The sequence below is a fragment of the Cygnus atratus genome, chromosome Z (genome assembly GCF_013377495.2).
Source record: "Cygnus atratus isolate AKBS03 ecotype Queensland, Australia chromosome Z, CAtr_DNAZoo_HiC_assembly, whole genome shotgun sequence".
NCBI classification, from domain to species: Eukaryota; Metazoa; Chordata; class Aves; order Anseriformes; family Anatidae; genus Cygnus; species Cygnus atratus.
Genome location: NC_066396.1, coordinates 29,187,253 through 29,211,831, shown reverse-complemented (window position 1 = coordinate 29,211,831; position 24,579 = coordinate 29,187,253). Strand labels below are relative to the sequence as shown.

The following is a 24,579-nucleotide window of genomic DNA, read 5'->3' as shown; positions in this document are numbered from 1 at the left end:
ACACTTCACTTCCTCTCTTCCTAACTGAAAGTGCATAAGGATATTGCATGCTGCTCTGGAAAGGAGAAAGTTACCTCTGTGTAGAGAATCAGCACAAGGCAATGAACCTATACTTAGGGCTTAATTGCAAATTATGCTCAAGTTTTTTCTTGTCCTTCTATACAGCATGATTTTCAATTAACATTTATTGCACTTTGAAATCTCTTTTACATCTTTATCCTTCAGTAAATAGTCAGTGCAGCCATGTCACTTCAAAGAAGAGTGTCATGTTATAGAAAGATGTAGTCCCAAAGACAAAAATTTTTCAGCAGTTATTCTTGTGCTTACATCTATTACTTATTGAAGATAGTAATTTCTGTGCTAGTGGCTGCTTTATGGCAATTGAGTTCTACAATACTTTTTTTGTCTTATATCATATATTGGGCATGATGAAATTCTGTAAGCAAGCATGAAGATAAATTTAAAATTATCACAATTGTAGAATCCATTAAGTGTGCAAGTGTTAGTTGTGATTAAATCTGCTGTAATTCAGACTTGATTCTGACAGTTCCTCCCTTGGTAAACAGTAAGTTACGTATTAATTTCTGACATAAATTGGCTTGCTTGTTTTGTTAGTCTGTTTGGTCTGAAGCTCTTTCCAGTTCTCTGCATAAGTATTAAGGTATTCTCCATGGCATAGTTATCCTGGCTAATTAATTATTTTTGTACTTTTCTCAGTTTATGACTTTCCAGCAGGGCCCACAGGCGTCTTTGGTGATTCAGCCCGCAGCATGCCAGAGGATAGCAGTTTCCTACAAATAAATGCAGTGGATCGTTGTCCCAGCCAGCTTTCTTCTGTCTACACTGAAAGCTAAAACCATCTAACTCTGACAAGAACTTGGTTCCATTTCATCTTGCCCTTCTAATATTTCTCTACAAAATTTTTCTCTTCGTAAAACTACCATGTATGTATGGGGATATGGGTTAATATACATGCGTAGAGAACAATATATACATACATAGAGAACAATAGAGAACAAAAAAAGAAATTACCAAGTATTCATCAAGTAATCAAGCAGTCAGCTGAGAAGGAGATCAGTTGGGAGAAAGAAAGTTTTGCCAAAACCTTAGCAATTGTTTCTTTTCTTTTCATCTGTGGCACAGCAACTCTAGTTATTTTTGTTGTTGTTGTTCTTTATTCTTTTTAATTTCTCAAAGGGAATTTGAAGACTGAATAAGAAAACTGGTTGTTGGCTATAATCCTTTCAACCTGAACAGTAGAATCATTGAAGAATGCAACTTTAGAAAATTCCTTAGAAAGGAAGTAAAACCAGAGTATACTATAAACATTTCAAAGATACACAGCTTTTTGCACAGCCTGTTTGCATTTGGTGCTTCTGCAGTTAAACACACATCAGCAAAATAAAAGGGAGAGAAATAACACACACATCCTGGCACTACCCGTTGGAGGCATTGGCATGTCTTCTTTATGGGTCCAAAGATCCTTGGAACTGGATTTCTTACAGGCCTTTGTTTAGGTGTGTTTTCCATTCCTCTGTATTTAAGCCATATAATATGGCAGTTACTGTTTTTCCAGCATTCTTTCTGACCCAGTTCTTCATATAAGAAGGGTTAAATACACTACATGAGAAGGTACATGGACTTCATCTATATTTAGCACAGCTGCTAGAAAAAAATAATGTTTGAACTTTATGTTGATTTTTAACTATATTGTAGGGTTTTATTTGCTGTATGTACCATAATACTCTGTAGGAAAGTTTTAAATACTCTTCCTTAAATTCCATAGATTTAAAAGCAATCCATACTGATTCGATTAAATTTTTGTTGCCCTAATATTTTCATTTCCATAACACATTTTCAGTAAGAAGAGCTACTCGTAAGTTTGCTATGTTCCCTCTGGTTATTCAAAGATGTAAAACTGGTTTAGTGGTTTTGTTTCTTCTACTTAGGGTCAGGCTCTGGTCCTCAAATTTTGTACAGGATGCAATAAAATGAGGTTGCCTCTTGTGATAGCCACAAGAGTATGAGTTAAAAACACAATTTTGAAATAGAGATGAGTCATCACTGTGAGGATGTTTAGTTTGGGAGCAACTCTTACATTATGTAAGACTGAGCTTTTAGATTATTCAATTTTCAGCTATTTCGTGGACTTACTGCATAGGTTGCATTTTAATATTCTTACAACTTGTTTTAATATGAAGGACAAAAATCCAAAGATTCTTTCTTGCTGGCGAGACTGTAACTATGCTTCTGAAATCACTCATCGAGAAAGATGAATTTTAAAAATTGTTTATACACACATTTTCTTATCCTGAGAAGCTTTTCAGAGCTATTGAATAGAGTGTGGGTCAATTTCTTAATTTAGTTTGCCATTATGTTGCATAGATGAATTTATGTCCGGACATTTGTAAACACTGGTGATGCTCTGAAGATTGTTTTCCCGAATTTTGTCCTTACACACATATATTTAAATGAGAGACTTTTATCCAGTAAGCTCAAAGTAGACATGAATAAGCCATGTACATAAACTGTGTAAATCAATAAGTAATAACATGGCTTAAATAAAGAGAATTTTCTATTAAATGTTTCCACTTCTTATTCTGTTTCTCACATCACAAGCAAGTGTGACCCTCTGCTTCAGCTTCCATTAGTAGCTCTATTTGTTACCATATGCACTTTTCATTGGAGTAAATAACATCAGGTTTCCATACGCAGCTATAAGATACACGTGGAAAAAGCCCACTTGCATTAGTGTAGTATTAGGCCTTTTTAGTAAAGCTTTAATTTTGTGCTGACTTAAAGCCCATTCTGTGATCTCTGCACATGCATATCTTGTTTCAGGAGGTGCAGCTAGACATGCTGAACACTTCCCATTTCAAACATGTAGCACTACACTTTTTTCCACCAAAGTCACTATGAGGAGAATTGGGCCCACTGTGTGCGTAAGCATGTGTATATACATATGTAATTTTGTATATAGAAATCCTTCAAGGTTCTCCATGGTTATCCAGGATTTGTCAACTACTGTGTAGCAAACTGAAATATTGCTGCTGACTTCAGATCTGTACCACCTTGGTTTTTATTTTTCTGAAATATTTTTCTAGTATCTGATTGCACAAGCTATCCAGTAGAGAGGGCTTGTAAGTCATAGATGATCCTGACCAAAGGGAAAGTGGAAAGACAGATTTCAAGAATGGTGTAATTTTTGCATTCATCAGTTACATTTGAAAAAGGAAAGATTTCTAGATCATTCATTCATCCGTGCATATGCATAGATTTATGTATGTATATATGCATTCACAGTACACAGCTTTCTACGAGCCTTAATCTTAAAAAGGAGCTAGAATACGGTCAAATTAAGCACATTAGAGCGGGCTACCAGTCTGTAAAAAGGAATGCCATTGTTTACTTCCATGTCATAGACAAAGGGGATTCTTCATGATTATTTCATTACTCTCTTTCCAGTCAGACTGACTTTGGGAGATAGATAAACGTATATCACCAAGGGCAATTGTATTAAAAAATAATAATAATTAAAAAAAAATCGTGTTTTGGATAGGGAATCATGTTTGTCACATATTAAAATGAAAAATGGTGCTTGTGAAAATGAAATGCATAATGCCAGTTACAGACTTATATGCAAATATTTGCACCTTGGTGATTTTTGTGTTGTTGCTCTAGTTGCTGGATAATATTAACTTTCTAAAGGGATTCGTAGGGATTCATAGGGATTCAAGAAATGAAGTTATTTTAGACAACAGACATTAAACAATATTCTAATGAAATTATTTACAATCATTTTTTTATACACTTCTCTGTTTTCAGACTCATGGTATCTTTATATCTGCATTAGAAGTGGGTCTACACTGGAGTTTAAAATATAATTTCAAATTGCACATGGGTACTTTTGTGAGTATATGAGTGCATGGGTGTGCATGTGTTTAGATCTCCCTCTCTATGTATATACGTACATGTATATATACACACATACATATAGGGATTGTGGTTTACTAGTACTGGATGATGAAGTATTGCAGTGCTGAGGCCATCTGTCACCTTGTATTGTATTTTCAACTTTCTTTGAAGAGGTGTGAAAGAGTTTTAAAATTACATTTTAACTGTTTATTCTCTGTTTTCCCTGTGAAATTTTACAGCAAAAAAAAATTCAAAGAGCACTTTTTTGTTGTTTGCATGAATTTTTTATACATTTTCTATTTTCTAAGAAAAGACAAATCAAAAGAAAAAGACCACAATTTAAAATTAGCCGGGTGGGGTTTTATTTAATAAAAAAATCCCTCTATTATATAAAGAAAGCAGCAACTTGTGTAGTATTTTTTACATGAAGCACTTCATTGAGGAGAAAAAGTGGGAATATGTTCCAAAACCTTACAGGATTTTCTACATATTTATAGATGCTTACATATACAGATATGAACTCAGTTTTACATAATGTATATCTGGCTGATATTTGTTCTAAAGATGTATCTGTTACAAACCATGAAAAATAAATTTTCAAAAGAATTAGTTATGTTTTTTCTCTACTAGTATGTGTAAAATTTTATGATTTGTTACAGTTAATTTTCGTATAATCATAAATTATTTTGTCCTGTTTCATAAAATTCTTTTTTTATGTAAAAGGTAAAAAGCAGAGTATTTGCACGTGGTAGAAAATAAAACTGGAAAAATATATCTCAATGATGTGATTATTAGAATGTCTTATTTTGAGATGCCTTTAAGAAGACTGCTCGAGTCATTGTCCTTCTCCATAAAACTCCTAGCATTTGTGTGGATTAGAATAATTAGAAACAGAAACAGAAATACATATATATATATATATATGTCTCAAAGATTTCTTCTAAAAAACGTCTTGGTTAGAATTTTAAGATTACATTTAATTATTGTTAAAGTGAAGCTAGAGATTTGTAGAGACAAGTGAGTGCCTCTGTGTGTTTACACCCTGGGTGGAGGCACAAATAAAAGAAGAACATTTAATTACATTTTTGTGCTGTGATAGTTTTTATTGTTTCTTCATTCACATGTTTCTGCAATCAAACATAGTCAAACACAGTTTTACTTTTCTGTCTGGCTACAGCAGTATTTCTAACATTAAGAATAGTTAGTGTTTCTAACTGTTATGAAGCTGTTTCAGAGCATCTAATATAAGCAAAAAAAAATCTATTTTCATTATACATTAGGGAAATATACTTCAACTTTTAAAGAATATTGAATTAGTCTGAATAGTGAAAAATATGAACAACAACCAAAAAAAAAAAGGTAAAATACTTTTTTAAAAAAGTGAAAAAAAATCCAGTTTGTGAAGATACCTTTAAAAGTAATGGTCAAGGCTGATTTTACTATGAAATTATTGGAAGATTTGCTTTGAGTCAACCATGAGTAGAACCAAAACCAGTGAGGCCAAATTCACTGACTGGTATGCATGTGATCTTAGAAAAGGCTTAGCAAAACCAAGTTTTGCCTAGTGAATTCTTATTCACACTGTATCTTAATTTAATTTAGGAAATGTGCCCCATGGTTTAGAAAAAATTGCTAGTGGATCCTGTGGGCAACCATGAAGAATTTCGATTTCCTGAATTTTAGTGTTTCACCATACAGTTTTTCTCTTAGATAGAGCCCTTAAAATAAGAATTGTACCAGTTCCGTACACACTAGGTTGTAACATGGCCTGAAATATCTCAAAGCCATCTGCTTTTCTTGGCTCGGATGCCTGAGCCGAATCATCTTTTAACAATATCCTGCAACCCTTCCTATGGCAAAATAGTGCAGTGTAATAGAGAAATTACAACAATAATTCTGTTCCTGCAGGCCACAATAGGTTGCCTAATTTTTTTATTCTGTAAAGTGTTGTTTTTTCTTTTTTGTCCTAATTCAGAACAAAACACCATTTTGAAACATCAGAATTTCTTATGAGATGGAAATTCCAGGGTGGAGCTATTTTGTTGCTTGTACTTGGCTACAGGAGTTCTCCTATGCACCTGTGACAAAGTCTATTCCTGTATTCATACCAACTGTGCCCTGTTGAAAAATAATTTAATTAAGCTAATATTTGCTATACAACTAGATCCTTCAATAAGAAAGAACATACAAACAATATGGAACATTCTTCCATTCTGAATATGAATTTATTCATATTTACTGCACCTAATTAAAATATATGTTATATTTGAAGTTAGAATTACTATGTCTGTATGAAACACTATAACCATTTTCCTAGGCCATGATTCTTAGGCAAATCAGGAAAATGCTGTGATACTTCTTCATGTTAAGACTCATTAAAGAAGTTGTCGTTTCCTACATTGGATCACTTCATCACCCAAAATAACACCAAATGCATTTTGAATTACCTGCTGCACAAATATATTTTTAAACTCTGTTAACCACTGTAAATAAGCCTCCTCAAGAAGCAACAGAAAAAAGTATCTTGCATAATTGGAAGTCTTAAAGTGGACTGTTTTTGCATGGCTCTATACACTCACTCACTAACAAAAAGCTACAGGAAATACAATGCTAATAGTTAATACTACAGAATGAAAAAAATGCTAGATTTTTGAGGTTGCCAAGCCTTCTTCCAAAATTTTAATTTATATTTTGCATCTATCTTCCCTGAAAATATAATGTTCTCATTTAAAAGTAAGGTATGAAAAGTAATTCTACCACATCTTCCCATGCCATTTATAGATTTACAGCCAAAGTAAACTTACCCAGCAGTCAATATCATTAATGATTCACAAATGAGATGGGCTAGTTCAGTGAAACCGTAACAAAGAATGCCTTTCTATGTGTCTAGTTAAAAGTTCCACATACCTTTGGTTATAACTAGAAAATGCAAACCTCATGCATGGTTGCAACTAGATACACAGGATAAAGCATTATATCTAGCTAGAGAAATGAAAATGTAACCATTTCCTCAATATCATGCATCTTTCTTGTTCTCCCAAAAACATACTTGAACTTGCCCATTAGTGGGCACACTGTAGGATGCTTACACGTGTAAATCACCCAACTTTAACTATTCCAGGTACAGGCACTGTGAGATTATTTAAATTAATGGAATCCAGGGTGACCCAGCCTCCTCAATCACTCAAAATTCTCTGAAAATACCAGCATAACTCTGTTGGGAAAAAAAAAAAATCCACAGCCAAGGTTGCTTGCTAGAACTGTGGCTGACACATCTACTATCATGATAAGAAGACTGAAAGCACTGTGATTTCACTTGCTAACCTTCCACATTGTGTAGCAGACTAAAAATCTGCAATAGCTATCTTCAGTTAGAAGAAGGGGAAGGATACTTTGATTTAATGGAAGGTAAATTAGGAGTGACTGAGTAATGATTCTGGGCAAAAGTTAAAATCATAATACTGGACTGGCTTATCCTTCAGGAAAGTAGGAATACTATTAGATGTCACTAATATAGTGCTAAATGTTTAGTCATGATCAGTTTAATTTCCACCCAATGAGGAGTCAAATCATTTCTGCAAAGAGGGGATTTTTGCTCTAGTAATTTCAAATCTATTGAAACTGCATTCTATCATACACATTTTTTCAGTCTTTCTTTAGAGGCCAAGGAAAGGACACTGGCTAAAAGTTGCTTAGCTTCAATTCCAATTTTCTCTTTTGTTGCTATATTACGAGAGTCATAGCAAGGATTAGATACGGTGGTGATCTTTTGGTCTAGATATATATTGAATAGAAACTGTACTAAAATTATTAAATTTATTTTAGGGAACCTGCTGAAACTTAATCTCAACAATAACAGTAATTTCTACCATGAGTACACTAACTAAAGCTGAACCAACATTTACTATAAAGTCAGATTATGAAACTAACACAAATGTAGTTTTTGAAGTTTGAACCAGAAAGAAAAGGCTGGCACACAAATTGACTGTGTTGCTGTTGCCTGTTGCTACACTTTTTCTGCTATTTGAAGTTGTTAATTACTCAAGAGCCCTGTTCACTGCAGAAACTTTTAGATGCAGAATTTGTGCTCACAGTTGGACTCTTCAACTTAGTGAGCCTTCTTCGTGGAAACCACATGCTTTGTTCATTGCTGAGTGAACCTGCTTTGAATGAAGGTGGGGGAGCTAAAATAGGCTTACATAACTGGGGCCTAGCTGCATTTACTTTACACTTTCTTCTTTGATCCCTAGCACCAAGATGAAAGTCAGTGAGGCTATGCTCAATGGCTCAAAGTACCAAAAAAAAAATAAAAAAAAAGATTGAGCTTGCCAATTCAATGTTCTTCAATGTAGTTTCACATTATGTGACTTGCAAACGGACATTAACACACAGGAACAAGCTGAAGCTAAACTACTTGAAGCTAAACTACTTGGCCTGATCAGTTTTTCATGCCTCACTGATGGAGTTATGAACCCTTTTACTTTCATTGAATGATGGCCTTATGCAAGGCTATGGTTCAAGTCAATACATATGATGAAGGTTGTTAGCTGAGAAAAAAGACCCTTGATGAAAATTATGACTACAAGTGACTTTTATGCTACTTTGTCACAAGGGCTTGCCAGTGTGGTGCCTGCTGGTCATGTAAACTTCCAGCACGCTGAAGGTGAAAGATCTTCTGAAGCAACTGGGCAACCGGTGTCGCCCAGGGCTGAATGCAGCCTGTGCTTCTCCTAAGGATGCTGCCTGCACAGCTGAACAATTTTTTTAAACTTTGTGCCGCCTGGGAATCCCACCACAAAAAAGATCCTCAGGAAGCTGACCAGCTGGGGATTTGACACTGTAATTGGGAGGTTTGTGTTTATTGTAATTCTGGCCACCTATACTAAGAAAAAATTGAAGAGGCCTAGTATCTCTTTTTGCACAACAAACACAACAGACTATATCAAATGAATTTCTACTGGGCAATCTAATACTTGTTTTTATTACTGTTTGTTTGTATTTAAAGGCTTTGGAATATTCTGTTATGCTAAGGTCAGTACCAAGAAAGTAGAGGACAAATCTTTAACTATACCATATTTTCTCCTTTGTTGCTCAGAAATTCTTCCTGACATAAAGTGTCAAAATCAGTACTTTACCAGTGGTATACATGCTACATTCTTGATCTGAATTGTAAGGGGGTAGAACTTAACTCATAAAACTGGCAAAGCCCGTTAAACACGTTACTCATTTTGGAGCAGAAGAAATGTGAATTTTTCCCTTTCTGCTTGCAAAAGAAGACAGGTAGGATAACTGAAGTATGCTCTCCTTGAAAATTGTGCTCAAGTCTAAATTTGCATTTAATATTTTGTTTAACCTAAAAGGAAAAATAAATCACTGATATGTTTCAGGCACTTTTTGCCAATTTCCTTGAAACATACCATAACTAAATTACATGAATGCAAACAGGAAATTTCTATCTAGCTAGTTTATTCAGTTTAATCAAATTATGGTATCAAGATCAGGGTGCTGCTAGTAACACCAAACATCATGAGTAGTGTTAAGCTGCTCTTCCTAAATTCCACTAGGAAACACTGGTCCTGTGAATGGAAAAACTGCATCTCCTTTCTTGCTTACTATGTGTCGTGGGAGGCCTGACTGCTCTGGTGAGGATGAACTGAGTTGTAAACACACACGGATTTAAAGAATAAAAGGGCAAAGGAGGTGACAGATCTATAACCTAGTTCTCCCCCTGAAAAGAGTCATGAACATTCAGCCTGGAATTAGAGAGTTCTAATTACTAGGTTTGAATTGCAAGAAAAATTACCATTATTTCAAGCTGTCAGTAACAGGGGATTGATTACAGGCAATTTAAACTATTTTTTTGATTGAGGAGGCTTGTGAGCATGACTTTTTGAGGAAAAATGGCAAAGAAAATAATAAAAAATAGTCATAGTACAATATACCTCTACAGTATATATGTACAGAGACACAAGAAAGATATGCAGAAATTGATAAAATGTTTTTCCTTTCAAAGTTCTCAAGGCTCTTTCCTAAAACAAGAGGAGAACATGTCATTAACCTTAATTTGGAGTTCTATTTGCCAGCAACACTTACAAAAAATTATATAGTTTCTGTCCGGGTAAAGCCATTGTAAACATCATCAAAGACACATGATACTATTACTTATTGGAAGATGTAGACTGCTTATAATTTGGAATATAATCCAGTGGTGGTTTGTTGCCTTCCAAATTTGTATTAGTCACATTGATTTTATGCTCACAGTGCCTGAGAACCTTGTTCCGATTAAATCTAAACCTTTGAGCACGTTCTCAATGTCACTTTACCATATGTACCCATTAATAGCAAGTTAACATGGACACTATAATTTTGGCAAAGCAGATTCATGCATCCACTCTTCTCTGACATAACTAACTTCACAACTTACACTGCAAAGGAGAACTTTGTATTCAGTGGTCCCTCATTCTTCCTGGGAAGCAGGGAAAGCCTCACTGCAAAGTCAAGAAGAAAGTCTATTTTCTCTTCCTTTTTTTTTTTTATTATTTTTTCTGGAGTAGGGGATAAGGAAAAGTCTATAAAAATGTAACTTAAAATTATTAACCTTAATTCAGGCACCATTTGCACTGAAATGAACTGGAAGTGATATGCTAAAATTCTGTATAGAGAGAGTTTGGCATCAACATGAACACTGAATCAGGCCTAGTAAGAGCCAATAATAAAAGCTCATCTAAATTTCATACAGTTGGATTTGGTTGGAAAGGAGAGAAAAAGTGAGTAATCTACTTTTTTTCCTCTGAAGGCTTCTCCCTGCTAGACTATGTGTGGGACTACAGAATGTTGGACTTAATCCTATAGCCTTACCTCATCCTTCAGGCATTTAACAAAGGCAGTATTATTGAGTGCTGAGTTTCAACTAATTATCAGAAGTGAGTGAGAGAAAAAGGGGACAAAGAGCACCTGACATGATGCCATGTTTATAATTCACACAGACTTCTAGGATAACAAGCTCTCTGTGCAAGAGCACTTCATGATCTCTTGTAGTAGGCTATTATTTCTTCAGCAAAGAAGATGAAGCGCTTGATGAAAAGTGGCAGCTAATAAGTGTGTTAGAAGTGTGTCACCTGTCTGTACATCATTTAACCTGTGTAAGTGTGTGATGCCCTATTGCTGCAGGATTGTATTTTATGTGTAAGAGTCAGGTTCTTCGCTTTGCTGAGTCTCCTTAGAGGCTCCAGTAATTAATTCTGGATATTACACCTGGGAATCCCAAACATGCATCTTTGCATGGCAACAAAATGTAACAGGGTACAAGGGCATTCTGGAAACAACAGGGTGAGAAATGATGCTAGACAACATCTCTCCAAGTGGTCACATTCTTGGTGAATTCTTTGTATAGCTTACATGTGATGGCCCCCCAAAATATATGCATACCATAGCTTGAAAAAGGGTTGAGAAGCAGAATCAAGTTCTGCATAGTTTGAGTAAAAGTAAAGATGATTTCCATTCAAAAGTCTGCACTTACTAAGTTGGGATAAATTGGAAGAACATATTGGCTGGATTACCTTCTAGATTGTCTTTATACAAGGTCAAGCAGCATCAAGCAGCCCTGAAAATAGTAAAGACATATTTTATGGGCAACTTTAGAAGCTGAAGAAAACTCTGTGATGTTGGTGGGCATGTCAAAAACTCTTCAGTGAAGGTAAATAAGCTTTCATGGAATCACAGAATCACAGAACAGTCTTAACTATTTGGTTGAAAGGAACCTCTGGAGGTCATGCAGTCCAACCCTTCGTACTCAAGATAGGACACCTAGAGCAAGTTTCCCAAGACCACGTCCAGATGGATTTTGAATATAGAATTAACGGATGGCTTGGGTCAGTACAAACCTTAAAAATCATCTAGTTCTACCCACCCTGCCATCAGCAGGGATGCCTTCCACTGCATCAAGTTGCCAAAAGCCCCATCCAATCTGACCTTGAAAGCTTCTTGGAAGGGGGCATCCACAACTTCTCTGGGGACCCGGTTTTAGTGCCTCACTACCTTTGTAGTGAAGAATTTCTTCCTAAAATCTAATCTAAACCTACCAACTTGCTCTCTTTTAGCTAAAACCATTACTGTGACCTATCTCTACAAACTCTGAAAAAGAGTCCTGCCCCGTATTTTCTGTAGGACCCCTTTAAGTACTATGGTCTATATCCTTCTTATGCTGTGGGCACCAGAGCTGAACACAGTACTTGAGTTTTGAGAATAACCTCCTTCAAACCACTAGCTACACATCTTTTGATGCAGTTCAGGATATGGTAGCCTTTCTGGGCTGCAAGTGCATACTTCCAGGCCACACTGAACTTTTCATCCATCAGCGCCTCCCAGTTTTCCTCTTTGCTGCTCTCTAACCACTTGCGGCCCAGACTGGATTTATATTTGGGATTGCTGAGGGTGTAGGCTTAAGATTTCCAAGGAGGGAAACTCCACAACCTCTCTGGGCAATCTGTGACAGTCCTTGGTCAATTGCACAGTAAAGAAGGGTTTCCTGATGTTCAGATCGACTCTTCTGTGCTTCAGTTTGTGTCCATTGCCTCTTGTCCTACCACTGGGCACCAATGAAAATGAGCCTGGCTCAGTCCTCTTTGCACCCTCACTTGAGGTATTTATACACATTGATAAGACCCTCCTGAGCTTTCTCTTCTTCAGGCTGAACCATCCCAGCTCTCTCAGACTTTCCTCATGGAAGAGGTGCTCCAGTCCTTTCATCATCTTAGTGGTCCTCCACTGGACTCTCTCCAGTATGCCCACATCTCTCTTGTACTGGGGTGCCCAGAACTGGGCACAGTATTCCAGGTGTGACCTCATCAATGTTGAGTAGAGAGAAAGGATCACCTCTCTTGACCTGCTGGCTATACTTCGGTTATTGCAGACAAGAATACTGATAGCCTTCTTAGAAGCAAGGACACATTGATAGTTCATGTTCAACTTGGTGTCCACCAGGACTCCCATGTCCTTTTCTGTGGAGCTGCTTTCCAGATGGCTAGCACCCAGCATGTACTGGTGCCTGGAGTTCTTCCTCCCCAGCCTCAGGACTCTGAACTCTTATTGTACTTCATGAGATTTTGTCAGCCCACCACCTCTCCAGTCTGTCAAAGTTCCTCTAGATGACAGCATGGCCAACGAGTGAATCAGCCACTCTCCCTAGTTTAATGTCATCTGCAAATTTACTGAGGGTGCGACTCTACCCTATCATCCAGATTTTTGATGAAGGTGTTAAACAGGACAGGACTCAGTATTAACCTGTGGGGTACTCTGCTTATTACGGGCCTCCAACTAGACTTTGCACTGCTGACCACTACCCTCTTTTGGCCCAGCCATTCAATAACATGTTGAAACAGTAAAATCCACTGTTCGAAACACAAGACTGAAATAACCTGTAGCTTTCCCCTCTCCATCCAGCTGCAGCAAAAGGACAAATCTGAGAAAGTAACAGTAGGTTCTATATTGGCTTTGCATTCGTTGAGGAGGGATCCAGACCCCATACCTTGAAAGAAAGTCAGCTTGTATATTTTCATGTTACTCATTGTGTCTTTGGCCACCCTTATTGCTACATATTATTGTTTGAAACCTGTGTTGAGGTGAGGGTCATGGGTTTAGGAAACTCCCTATCTTGGTCAAAGATAATGTCACTTGCCGACAGTAAACAAAAAGTCAGCTGGTGCCTATGATGTAAAAGCAAAGCTGAGGGAAGACTACTGATGAGAAAGTGTTATGTGGGGAAAGGAAGCTTTCTCTGAGGTGAGAAGGAAGAGACAAAATCTGCTGCTGCCTCCCTTTTGCAGCAGTGGAGGTGACCCCAAGAAAAAGAGATGCCCCCAAAGGTGTTGTAAGGTAGAAGTTCTAGCGGATTTATGTTGCATTCAGAAGAGGATGATAATATGAAGAAGGTTGAAGCAAGGTTGGACTGAATACTTTGTCACTACCTTTGACGTGTACATATTGTATTTTACCCCCTATAAAGCAGCATCAAAGCAACTCACACTTGTGTAAGCAATTATCACTGATACCTATGGACAGTCATCCTCAAGAAGGTGCACAAGTCTGGGTCCCAAGACTGGAAATAAATCACAGTTACACTACAATGGGAGGAGCAGCTGCCCATTTAGAACGTTCTTGGGAATGTCACCAAAGGCCTCTTCATCCCATTTTTAACACCAAGGTCTCTTAAGCTTGTTCTGCAAAACAACTTCTAAAAAATACAGTGAGAACAGAAGTTCCTTCTGAACCAAAAGCCATTAAGTTGCTTCAAAAACATCCTGAAAATGAAAAGTGAAATTACAAACAGGCAAATTTCTGGTAGCAGATAAACTTCAAGCATTCACTTGTTCTACCACTCCAAGGATTTTATTGCTTTACCGAAAACCAAAACAAAACAGGGTATAAGGCTCCTATCTGTTTCAGAGAAACAGTCCTAGTAACATGTGGCAGTTGCAGAAGATGTAAAAATACACAAATTCTTAAAAAATATGATATTATACAAACCCAAATAACCTTGCTGAGTCGTAAGATTCCAAGAAACAGTGCCATCATTCCTGAAACTGATAATGTGCCTCATCTAACTGGTATGTGATCTTTACTAAATTTGGTGGCCCTATCAGTCCTGTGCACTGCTCAACAATGCTAATTTTGTTTGCTGGCTTCCACTCTTAATATTTAGTTGCCCTGGTTTTGAGCTATTTTACCTTCTTTTTGGAGATATGTAATTCTATCTGTTTCCATGGAATTACTTTTGTGTTTACATAGGAAAGACATAGACTGCTTGTGTTTAACAGGAGTGTGTTGTGTTCTTTATTGATATGTGAAAGGTTGCGATACCTAGGTGTACTAACAGACTGAGAGATCAGTTTTCTTCTCCAGAGATGAAAATAAATTGGAGCAGTACAAGGACAAATATAGACCAAGTTGAAAAGACCTCTTAAAGTCAGCTTAAAAGATTGTTCTTCTTTCCTTTTCAGGCTGAGATTGATCATGTATGTAGTGGGTTAATGTGTATGGTTACCATCCCACAACTCTTTCCCTAAAGTCCCTGAAACCAGGTGAACATAAACCAGTATTAGTAGAGTTAGAATCAGGCATTCAGCCTCGTAAGATGACTGCTAGAAAGTGTGTGCAGATCTGCTCCTTTGGAGTGCTGAATTTAAGGACTCAAAAGAATACTCTTCCTAGTATAAAAATATCTGGATGAATTTAGGTCTTGAAGTAGGTTAGTAGTTATACTTTGCTTTGAGAATCCTCTCTGTGGTGTTATGGAAAACAACACAGAGGGTATGAAGAAACTTCAAGTGATCTGCAAACAGATGCTTAGAAATCTGTCATCAATGTCATGTTCTTAACTTTCCAAACAATAAGATAACCTTTAAAGTGAATGAAGTGAGGAATTTAGTGCTTAATCATCTTAAAAAGTGAGATGAAGTGCGATAAAAAGGACTCATTTCCACAGTGAAACCACAGTGAAATCTGGACTGAGGTGATTAGGTGATTCTGAATTCAGCTGAGAAGGGAGCACATTGAAACACAGATAGCAATTTCTTCTCAGTTGCAAAGACGTCTCTTAGTGGTTGAGAGATGAGACAGATTCTTAGATAGATGTCCCTTACCTTTTATTTCTTCTCATATATTGCACCAATGGAAAAAGGCCTTTAAAGTAAACATCAGAAGAAAGCTTTGTGATTTACATAGTTCATGGCTAATCATTAATCCCATTTTTGTGATCGTTGTATGATAATAATGTTAGGTAATTAAATAAAGTAATAAATGAAGAATAAGTAAAGAAATAAAGTAATTCTCTAGAAATGCTGAGAGAAACTAGTTTCACTGGGCATCTTTCATCTTTGTCTACCATCCATTAAATGTAAGCTAAAAAGGTATCAAGATGCAGCTGTCAAATCTGAGCATTTGTCATTGCGTTAAAGTCACCATAAGAGAGATTTAGAAAGAGCTGGGGATGCTGAAGTTTAGATGTATGCAACTTGGAACAAAACGTAACACAACTGTTTTTTCTAGGAGCTGCTTGGATTGATTTCCAGACATATTTTTGTATGGTTTCTACAGTAAAATGGTGCAAACTGACTGCATGTGTTTTTAGCATGGCTGTGATTGGAAGAGAATTGAAAAATAAAAATCACCAATATGAGAAGTGATAGGAAAATTATTACTTTTTTTTTTTTCCCTGATATTTCTGTCTGGTTTGAGTCATGATCAGCAGTAGTAAAACAGGGTCCAGATTTCACAGTATTTTCACTATGTGTTCTGATGCCACTCTAAAGCTTCCAAGAAATGCTGGATTTTGATTTTATTCTATTAGCTCAAAGCAATAAAATATACTATTATTCTTTGCTGTTGTAATTTTTAAACAGTTGAAACTATTCATTATCAGAATTTTACAAAAGTTGACCAAGGAGACAATATATTTTTTCTCAGCCAGGAAGGATATTATTCAGATTGTAATGAAAGATTTTTACCTTTCAGCGGAAAAAGCCTCACAGAAACTTCTGAGATATTTTGCTACCAATGGTCTTTAACCATAATGCATGCTGTGTAAACCCCACTACTAAATCTTACCCTAAACTTCATCTACAAGAACAAGACTATTGAAATCACAGAGAGTTTGCGTAATTGTGGATCTTTGGATCAAACTTTCATACTCTGCTTTTTTGCCCTTAAACTTTTACACCTACTCCTTTTGATCTCTATTATACAAAACTGCTCAATTTCATTGTGAGAAAAGGACAACATTTTTATTTGGGAAAAAAAAATATTTGAAAAACAACAAACTCCATCACTAAATATTCATAAATATCTCTTCAGTCTCTGATTTGAAAAATTTCTTACCTCATGCCAGAATATTACAGAATGGCATTGGTTACATAAGAAGCTATTTGCTACACATATTTTGGTTGACTTTACAGAATAAAAAGGAAAACACAGGAAAACACTAAAGACTGGCCTTTTCATGTAAGACTAATTTCTTGATGTCAACGAGCTTTTATGATATGATTTTGTGCCTCACAGAGTGGCTACACTCTGCTTTGGTCTATAGTTAAGATGTCAAAACCCACTGGTACAAATAATAGTTTAGTATGTAAAAGATCTTCATAAGGAATGTAAAATATACCACTACTGTGTTGGCTGGATATGTTTCTATACTGTGCAGAAAGTTGAAAATGTCTACTTTTTCCTTTAAAAATTGTACAATCAGCTCACCTGATAGAGGCTCTGCTTTAAAATAATTGTAAATAAAGTAAGCCAAAATAGCCTCACAAGCATGATGATTCCTGCTAATGTATTCTTTCAGATGCTCTGAGACAGCTCGAAGAATGCTCCTGACCATCTTGCCAGAGCAGAGCTCAAGGTGGACCTCCTTGCTGTTACTGAAATTCTGTGCTTGACCCACTTGTCAGCCCTGGGATACCAACTGCCCAGGGGCAAGAAAGCAGCATCCCAATGTCCTCCCTGGATGATCCGTGGGATGAATAACTCATGACATAGAGCTTTTGTGAGGACTCCGAAGTCAGACTGTATTCAGGCTGCATCAGTATTCAGAACCATTAGTCACAATTCTGTATCCTAAAAATATAGTTATTGAAATATCAAATAAAATATCTACTGGATTTCAGAAGTGCTCTGGGCTTCAGGCAACTGTCAAAAGAAGGCAGGACAGATGCCATGACCCCAGAACTTACGTAATCAGAAATGGAAGTTTAAGTGAGACTCCTCTGATCGGGCAACCTCAAAGCAGGCAGTGGTGACAGAAAATATAGGTAAAAATAGGTAAAAAAAAACAAAACAAAAAAAAAACCATGCATTGCCCCCATAAAAGAACGTAAACATTCTGAGCAAACCAGTGCATTGTCTCGAGTCACAAGGGATTGAAAATAGAAAGTTAAAATCTGGGAAAGCTGACAGTGAAGATCAAGATCAAGATTAGCAAAATGTTGAGAGATTTTCAGAATGAGAAGGATGGAGAAATCATTCATTTATTGCAGGTATAGGGCCTTGAAACCTTTTTGTAGCAGAATAAAGGAAATATCTGAGGTGAAGAGCAGGCTTGATTTGTGACCCAGAAGATCTTCATCCTGGAAATATCGGTACAGAGAGCACTGAATAGCAAAAAACATTCACCATAGATATTTGGGTTTGAAGAAAACATTTGAGATCCTTTATCAAATTTCTGAACATCCTGCCCCTGGGACATCTTGAAATGTTGTTGCATGATAAAAGCAATTAACAATGTCAAGGCTTTACATTCATGTACAGCCGGTACTCTTAAAGTAAACACAATGAGCTTCTGTGTAGGGTTTCTATCAAACTTCCAGTCTTTCACTTCTTAGTTTTACCATTGGATTCACTATGAAAAAACTTGCTTAGAATTAACACAGACAGAGTCTGGTGTAATAACAGGACATTGGGAAAGATATTTTGAGTTTCCCAATTAACCATTTTTTAAAATATAGACTCAGTCAATAACTCCATTAGATTATAACTGAAGCACTACTTAGGAGCAAAGAAGTACTATTCCCATATCCTAATAGCACAGTATCAGTCAAAGGGGAGATTTAGGAGGGAACAGCATAAACTAAGGTACCAGCTACATTGGCCATCTTAAATTACAACTTAATGAAAAAAAAAAAAAAGAAAAAAAAAACTAATTTCCATTCTAAATGCACTTATTCCTTGGAAATCAGTTCAAGCAGCAGACAGGTGCCTAAATGCATTTGACAGCAAATGCCTTAGAAAAATACTTTTAAACACATTACGAAAACACAAGATATGTCAGGATTTAACAACACCTAATATTCAAAATTACCTGGAAAGGAAAGTAAAGACAGTGCATACGAAAATATGTTGTTGCCATGTGATAACAGTCAGCTGAAGGGATTGCAATACCATATGGTACTTAATGAGGGGAAATAGATGGCACTTCAAGTAAAGGACATACAAAAGATATACAGATGACAGAAACCAGTTTTAGATGACCAAAAGTCTTCTCACCCTTCCTCTTTTTTAAAGACTTTAGAGGAATCTTTCAAACCAAATTAAGGATCCTTGTTACATAATATGAGTGGATGTCACAAGCACTCCAGAAAACATTATAAATTTTTCTACGTATTTAGAAAATAAAATAAAATAAAAACACATAGCACATTAAAACACATGGAAATGAAAACTCATAGAAATAAAAACATTAAATTGTTCTTCTGTAAGAATCAGTAGGGATAGTGAATTGGAATTGGTTCTATGACTACTCATATTGTACTATTTTACTTTCTATAGAGCTATTGCTTTCTACTGACGAGTAATTATATCTGATTTGCCCTTCTATTAACTTAAAATGGCTTAGCTATGGTATATCTACCTGTTTCTCATAGAATCTACCTATTTATAGGGATAATTGTCTACTGAACTCATTGTTTTAAAATGTAAATTTATCTATGATTAATTTGGCTTCCACATTTGACCAAAGAAATCCCTCCAGGTCTTGGCCTACTGTACTTAGAAACACAGAATCACAGAATGGTTTGGGTTGGAAGGGACCTTCAAGATCATCTAGTTCCAACCACCCTGCCATGGGCAGGGACACCTTCCACTAGACCTGGTTGCTCAAAGCCCCATCCAACCTGACCTGGAACACTTCAAGGGATGGCTCATCCACCTTACATCTAATCTAAATCTACCCTATTTAAGTTTAAAACCATTACCCCTGATCATATCACTACATACCCCATAAAGTGTCTTTCCCCATATTTCCTGCAGGCCCCCTTTAAGTACTAGAAGGCTGCTAAGAGATCTACTGGGAGCCTTCTGTTCTTCACGCTAAATAATCCCAACTGTCTCGATCTTTTTTTACAGGAGAGGTGTTCTAGCCTCCTCATCATTTTTATCATCTTCCTCTGGATCCACTCTACGAATTGTAGCAATGAATTTAGAAACTGTTTTAGCATGATTCCTTGCACCTGCAGTTATGTTGTTATCTGCTATTGAAAAATTATATGTATACAAGATAAAGCTGAATACTCTTAAGCCAGCAGTTTTCTAAAGTCAATCAAACAAAACAGCAGTCTTAAAATCAATATACTAATTGCTTTTAATGTACTAATTGCTTTCTAAATGGAAACAGTTACATCTTTATTCAACAGAGCAAATAAATTAAAGCATTTAGATGAGCCTTGATCTCATAACATTGTTCTTTTTGAAGAGCAGTTTCAATTGTAGTATTGCTCTGCAGTTAGTAGTCCATGTTACTGTCATACTATCATAGCTTCTTACTCCCCCCCTTTCTTTTTTTTTTTTTTTTTTTACCTGCTCTAACACAGAAACTTTTTGTATTCTGGGGAGTGCACAGAGAACAACATTCTGGTATACATATTTGTGGATAAATGCTACACATCTCATCTCTTAAAACAGTCTTCTAAGTAGAAGAAAGAAAGAAATGAAAAATGAATCACTTAAGCCCATTCCAGAGATAATGAGGGATAGCAGAGCTCCCAACACAAGTATCCTCATACCTTAAATTGCCAAATTCATTATTATTGCACTGCAGATTTAATGGATAATTCAAAACATAGGACACAATGCCTGCAACATTTCCCATTCTTTCAATGAAATAGGTAAGTAAACCAACACCCAGAGTGAATTGGTTTTGTTTTTCACTTTGTTACATTTTCACAAATGAAAGACCAGTACAGACAAACTGATTTGTTTGTTGCCTTGAGTACCCTTCTAAGTCAGACATCAAATTTGTTGTTCCAAATTTGTTGTCTCAGAGATGGTTCCAAAAATTTCTCCCTTCGCTAAAAGAAATTCTTCAGACGAGTTGACAGTCTTCACTGAATTTGAGTATCATGGTAGGTTAGAAGGGAAGAAAGTGGTTTTATTCACCATTGTATTTGTCTGATTCTGAGAAATGTTATTCCACAACAGGTATGTGAAAGAATTTAATTTAAACTTTGTTAGGTCCAAGAGAAGAAGCCAGATAGCGTGAGCCAAGTGTGTCAGACGTATCTGTTAAGTAATGCAATACAGATTTGGTTCTGTTGGAGACCAAAACTAAAGTAAACACAGGGAGCCCCATTCTGCAGACTACACTCATATATATCTCCTTGACATCTTTAGAAGTTCTTCTTGTATAAAATGAGGCAAGCTAAGATCTGAGCTTTGTGCAGATTAGCCTATAGCTTGTGGTCTTCTCCCTACTCCCAGTAACCATTTATTCCCATAAATTTCTGTCTATATGGCCTGTTTTGTTTTTGGTTTGGTTTGGTTTTAAATCCCAGTTAGACATAGTGGTATAAAATGATCATGCCATCCCTAGAAGATTCAAAATTGCAAAAATTAATAGTGACTTCATAGCTGAGCTGAGCAAGGCCTGTTTGCAAAACTGAGACTAATGGAGTCTTCAAATATCTAATTGTTATCATTAGTCCTGAAGAGAAAAAGTTCCTTCACAATTGTATAAGGAGTGTTGACATCACTTGAGCTTTCTCCTTAATGTTGCCACATAACTATTCTGAGATCTGTGAGGTAAAACCATGTAAGAAAACACTGGCAAAATACTTTCTTTCCCAGGTGCAGTTTAGGAGCATGACAATGGTCTTCTCTCAGGGTTACTTGAAATCACTTCAGTTTACAAAGTGCCATGATCTATCAGCAGCATCACAGAAAGTGGTGGTCAGCCACTGTAGATCATTAAAAGCACTAGAAATACATAATTAGTGTTCTGCTGTTTCAGAGAAAGAGACTGTATTGTTAATTCTTGTAGATGTATATGTGAAGCATAAATGGAGAATTCTGAGCAACTGAAGACAAGACCAAGCAGGAAAAACTAACAGGAAACTCTTAGGATCTTTTTATACACAGTCAGTGTATTTCTTGATAGCTACCCAGTCACAGGCACTTTGTTTGCTGAACACTTTTCTTGCTTGTATCTCTGTTGACACACATTTCATATTAAGACAAATGAAATTAAAGTCAGGCAAGCTCTTTTCTCACTTGCTCTTTAAATTAGCTTTCATTATCTTTCCACCAAAGTGCATTATCTTTTGGAATTAGTCTCAAAAAGGATGTATCATTGTATCAATGCTGATATTACATTCATTGCTGTATCCTGCTTCTGTTCTCTTACTTTTCATCTAGACCATTAAATAGATGCTTTTCTCTTGAAACTTACTATACACTTGTCCAGAAATAAGCAATAAAAAATATTCATTAAACAGAGAGAATAATCCCTTATTGAATTGGGAATGGCTGATCAGCTGGTGTAAATCAGAACTGATGCATTGCTCTCAGCCAAAGTATGTAAGTTTTATGTCTAGTTACCTTGAGCCTGTCTGTAAATCAAATATAGCAGTCTGTCGTCTTTTTGAGACTTTAGAAATGGCCAGAAAGTAACTTATGGAACATACAAAAACCATATGAAAACTGGACTCAAAAGGAAGATTTTTGTTGGTGGTGTTTTTGTTGTTGTTGTTGTTGTTTTCCCAATACTATAAGCATTCCTTTGCACATGTATCTCTTAATTTGCTACATAAATGGTGGGTTTTTGGTACTTCTATACAGCTTCTTGACTTAAATGCAGACAGAAAAAAATTAGTGGAAATGATTTATATAGTAATTTTCATGAAAGTGTTGCAAATGCAAGCAGAAAATTGCAACAAAAATAAAGATAAGATGCGTAAAAAACTGCCTCTCAAGTGATGATGTAGCTGTGCTAGCAATATCTTTCTAGAGGCATCTTTCAGTGAGTAATGGCAACAAAGTTTTATTTGTCTAAATTAGCTGTCTGTAAATATTTCTGTTAGTCAAATCTCCCCTGAACATTCCTGAACTCTATTGGTCAATTTCAAATGAATATGATATAGATATGAATGATAAAAATGCTTGCAGATGGTCTGAAAACAGGGCAAAGAAAAGAAAACATATCAGTGCTCCAGTGACCCAGTGACAGGATGCAGCATAGACCCAATTTGTCTTTAGACACCTAAAAATCTGCAAAGGTGAAGCAAATTATATCTGTAGAACAAGTTTTAATATGAGTGCATCTCTTAAAATATGTAATAATGTAAGCATGAAACAGAAACCACAGGTAATTAGCAATTAGAGCTCATGAAATTGGATGCTTTAAAAGTGGGAAAATCTTGAAAGTGGCTGATACTTAGAGAGGAAGGAATGATTTACAGAGAATTACGAGGTTATGTGGAAAGAGACTAACCTATGTGACACAGGTTTGTTATTCAGTCTAAGGGAAATGTGGTGGTCGTTAAATACACTTGTAATGTATTACAAGCAGCCACAAAGTTTAGAGCAGCCAGAAGGTTACCTCAGACTTTTAGCCACGGCAGAGACGTGTCAGAACGTTTATTACTTTCTAAACAATGATCTGTCAGGATCATTGAATACTTGGCATAGTTTACCTACTTCAAATATTAATATACATCCTTTAAGTACAATATCTGACTATCTCAGCCTTTTCAAAATAATTATTTGTACAATAGGCTCTTGGGGTAGGGAGGTACCATCATTCACTGGTGGAAACTAGAAGAAAGAGGTACCTCAGACTCATCCTGATCCTGCTGGTTTTGCTCTTGCCATCCAGCACTTACCTCTCACGGATTCTGTTGTCTGATTCAGATTTGGAAACTCATCCTGTGATGCCTGGCATCATGAGGAAATTTTTTTTCAGTTCATATCCAAAAGTCTTTACAGATGAGAGGAGATATTACCTGATATTTCACTGCTGACAAATTTGTCCAGGAGTGTATGTCTCACATTCCTTTAGTGACCCAAGCCTATAGATAACGAGAACTAACTCATTTTATACTGCATATTTTACCCACAGCAGAGTACATTTTTGCCATAATTATACAGGTACTAGAAGTGCTTCTTTAGAATATTTGTATCTTGTTTCTTCATTGTTGCTACCTTTGCAAGAGGCTATAATGTAGACAGGGCTGAAAAGTCTGATTTCCATGCTAAACTGTTCAGAATATAGAGGAAATCCAGATTTAGATCTAGTGTAAGTTTTGCCGCTTCGTCCCAATCAGTGAATAGCTGTTGTTACCCCTACATTTGCTGATAGTTTCATTTAAATAGCAGAAAAGGGACATTTAAAATCAGAAGAAGAAGAATGCATTCTGATTCTCAGCCTAAGTTTTCTGTTGAAACAGTGTTGTGTTAAATATTTGAAATGAGACTTCAGAGCGCATTGTACATTTACCACAAACAGCGATAGGGTTGTAGGAGGTTTATAGGGTCATTTCTAAACACCAGGGCCTGAAGAAAGTTGCGAAATTTCATCATTCATTACACCTCTAAGTAGACAAAGAAAATCCAGACCTTTGATGACCCCTGGTGAATAAAGTAAGCACTGCATTGAAATGATAACTACAGATGTACTTGCTTAAATGGCCTGGTCAATTCTAACCGTATTAAATATATACATTTATAAAAGTAAATAAAATAAATAGTAATAATATCAATAGTTATTCCCATAAAAAGTAGAAAGAAAAGGACAAAGGTCTTTCATGGTGCAACAAGGAAAATTGCTCTTCTGCAGCTGGAATATCACCAGACCTGAAAGAGATATAGGATTTTAAGCTATTTCTTGCAGATCTAATGGTAACGATC

At 36.2% G+C, this 24,579-nt stretch overlaps 2 protein-coding genes across 11 annotated transcripts in view; both read left to right on the top strand.

Annotated features, from left to right (window-relative positions):
* Positions 1-23,404, top strand: part of GLIS3 (GLIS family zinc finger 3) — a 206,337-nt gene extending 182,933 nt beyond the window's left edge. For 7 of the 10 annotated variants that reach the window (XM_035565807.1, XM_035565809.1, XM_035565804.2 and 4 more), the window contains one exon: positions 718-4,997. In XM_035565807.1, the coding sequence (XP_035421700.1) occupies positions 718-854 (137 nt within the window). In that variant the 3' untranslated portion in view covers positions 855-4,997. Of the gene's footprint in view, positions 1-717; positions 4,998-17,251 lie in introns of those variants that run through there. The other 3 variants (XM_050716144.1, XM_050716143.1, XM_035565811.2) reach the window with 3 other exon arrangements.
* Positions 852-24,579, top strand: part of RFX3 (regulatory factor X3) — a 190,408-nt gene continuing 166,680 nt past the window's right edge. The window contains exon 1 of the mRNA XM_050716145.1: positions 852-944. The gene's annotated coding sequence lies outside the window, so the exon portion shown is untranslated. The remainder of the gene's footprint in view (positions 945-24,579) is intronic.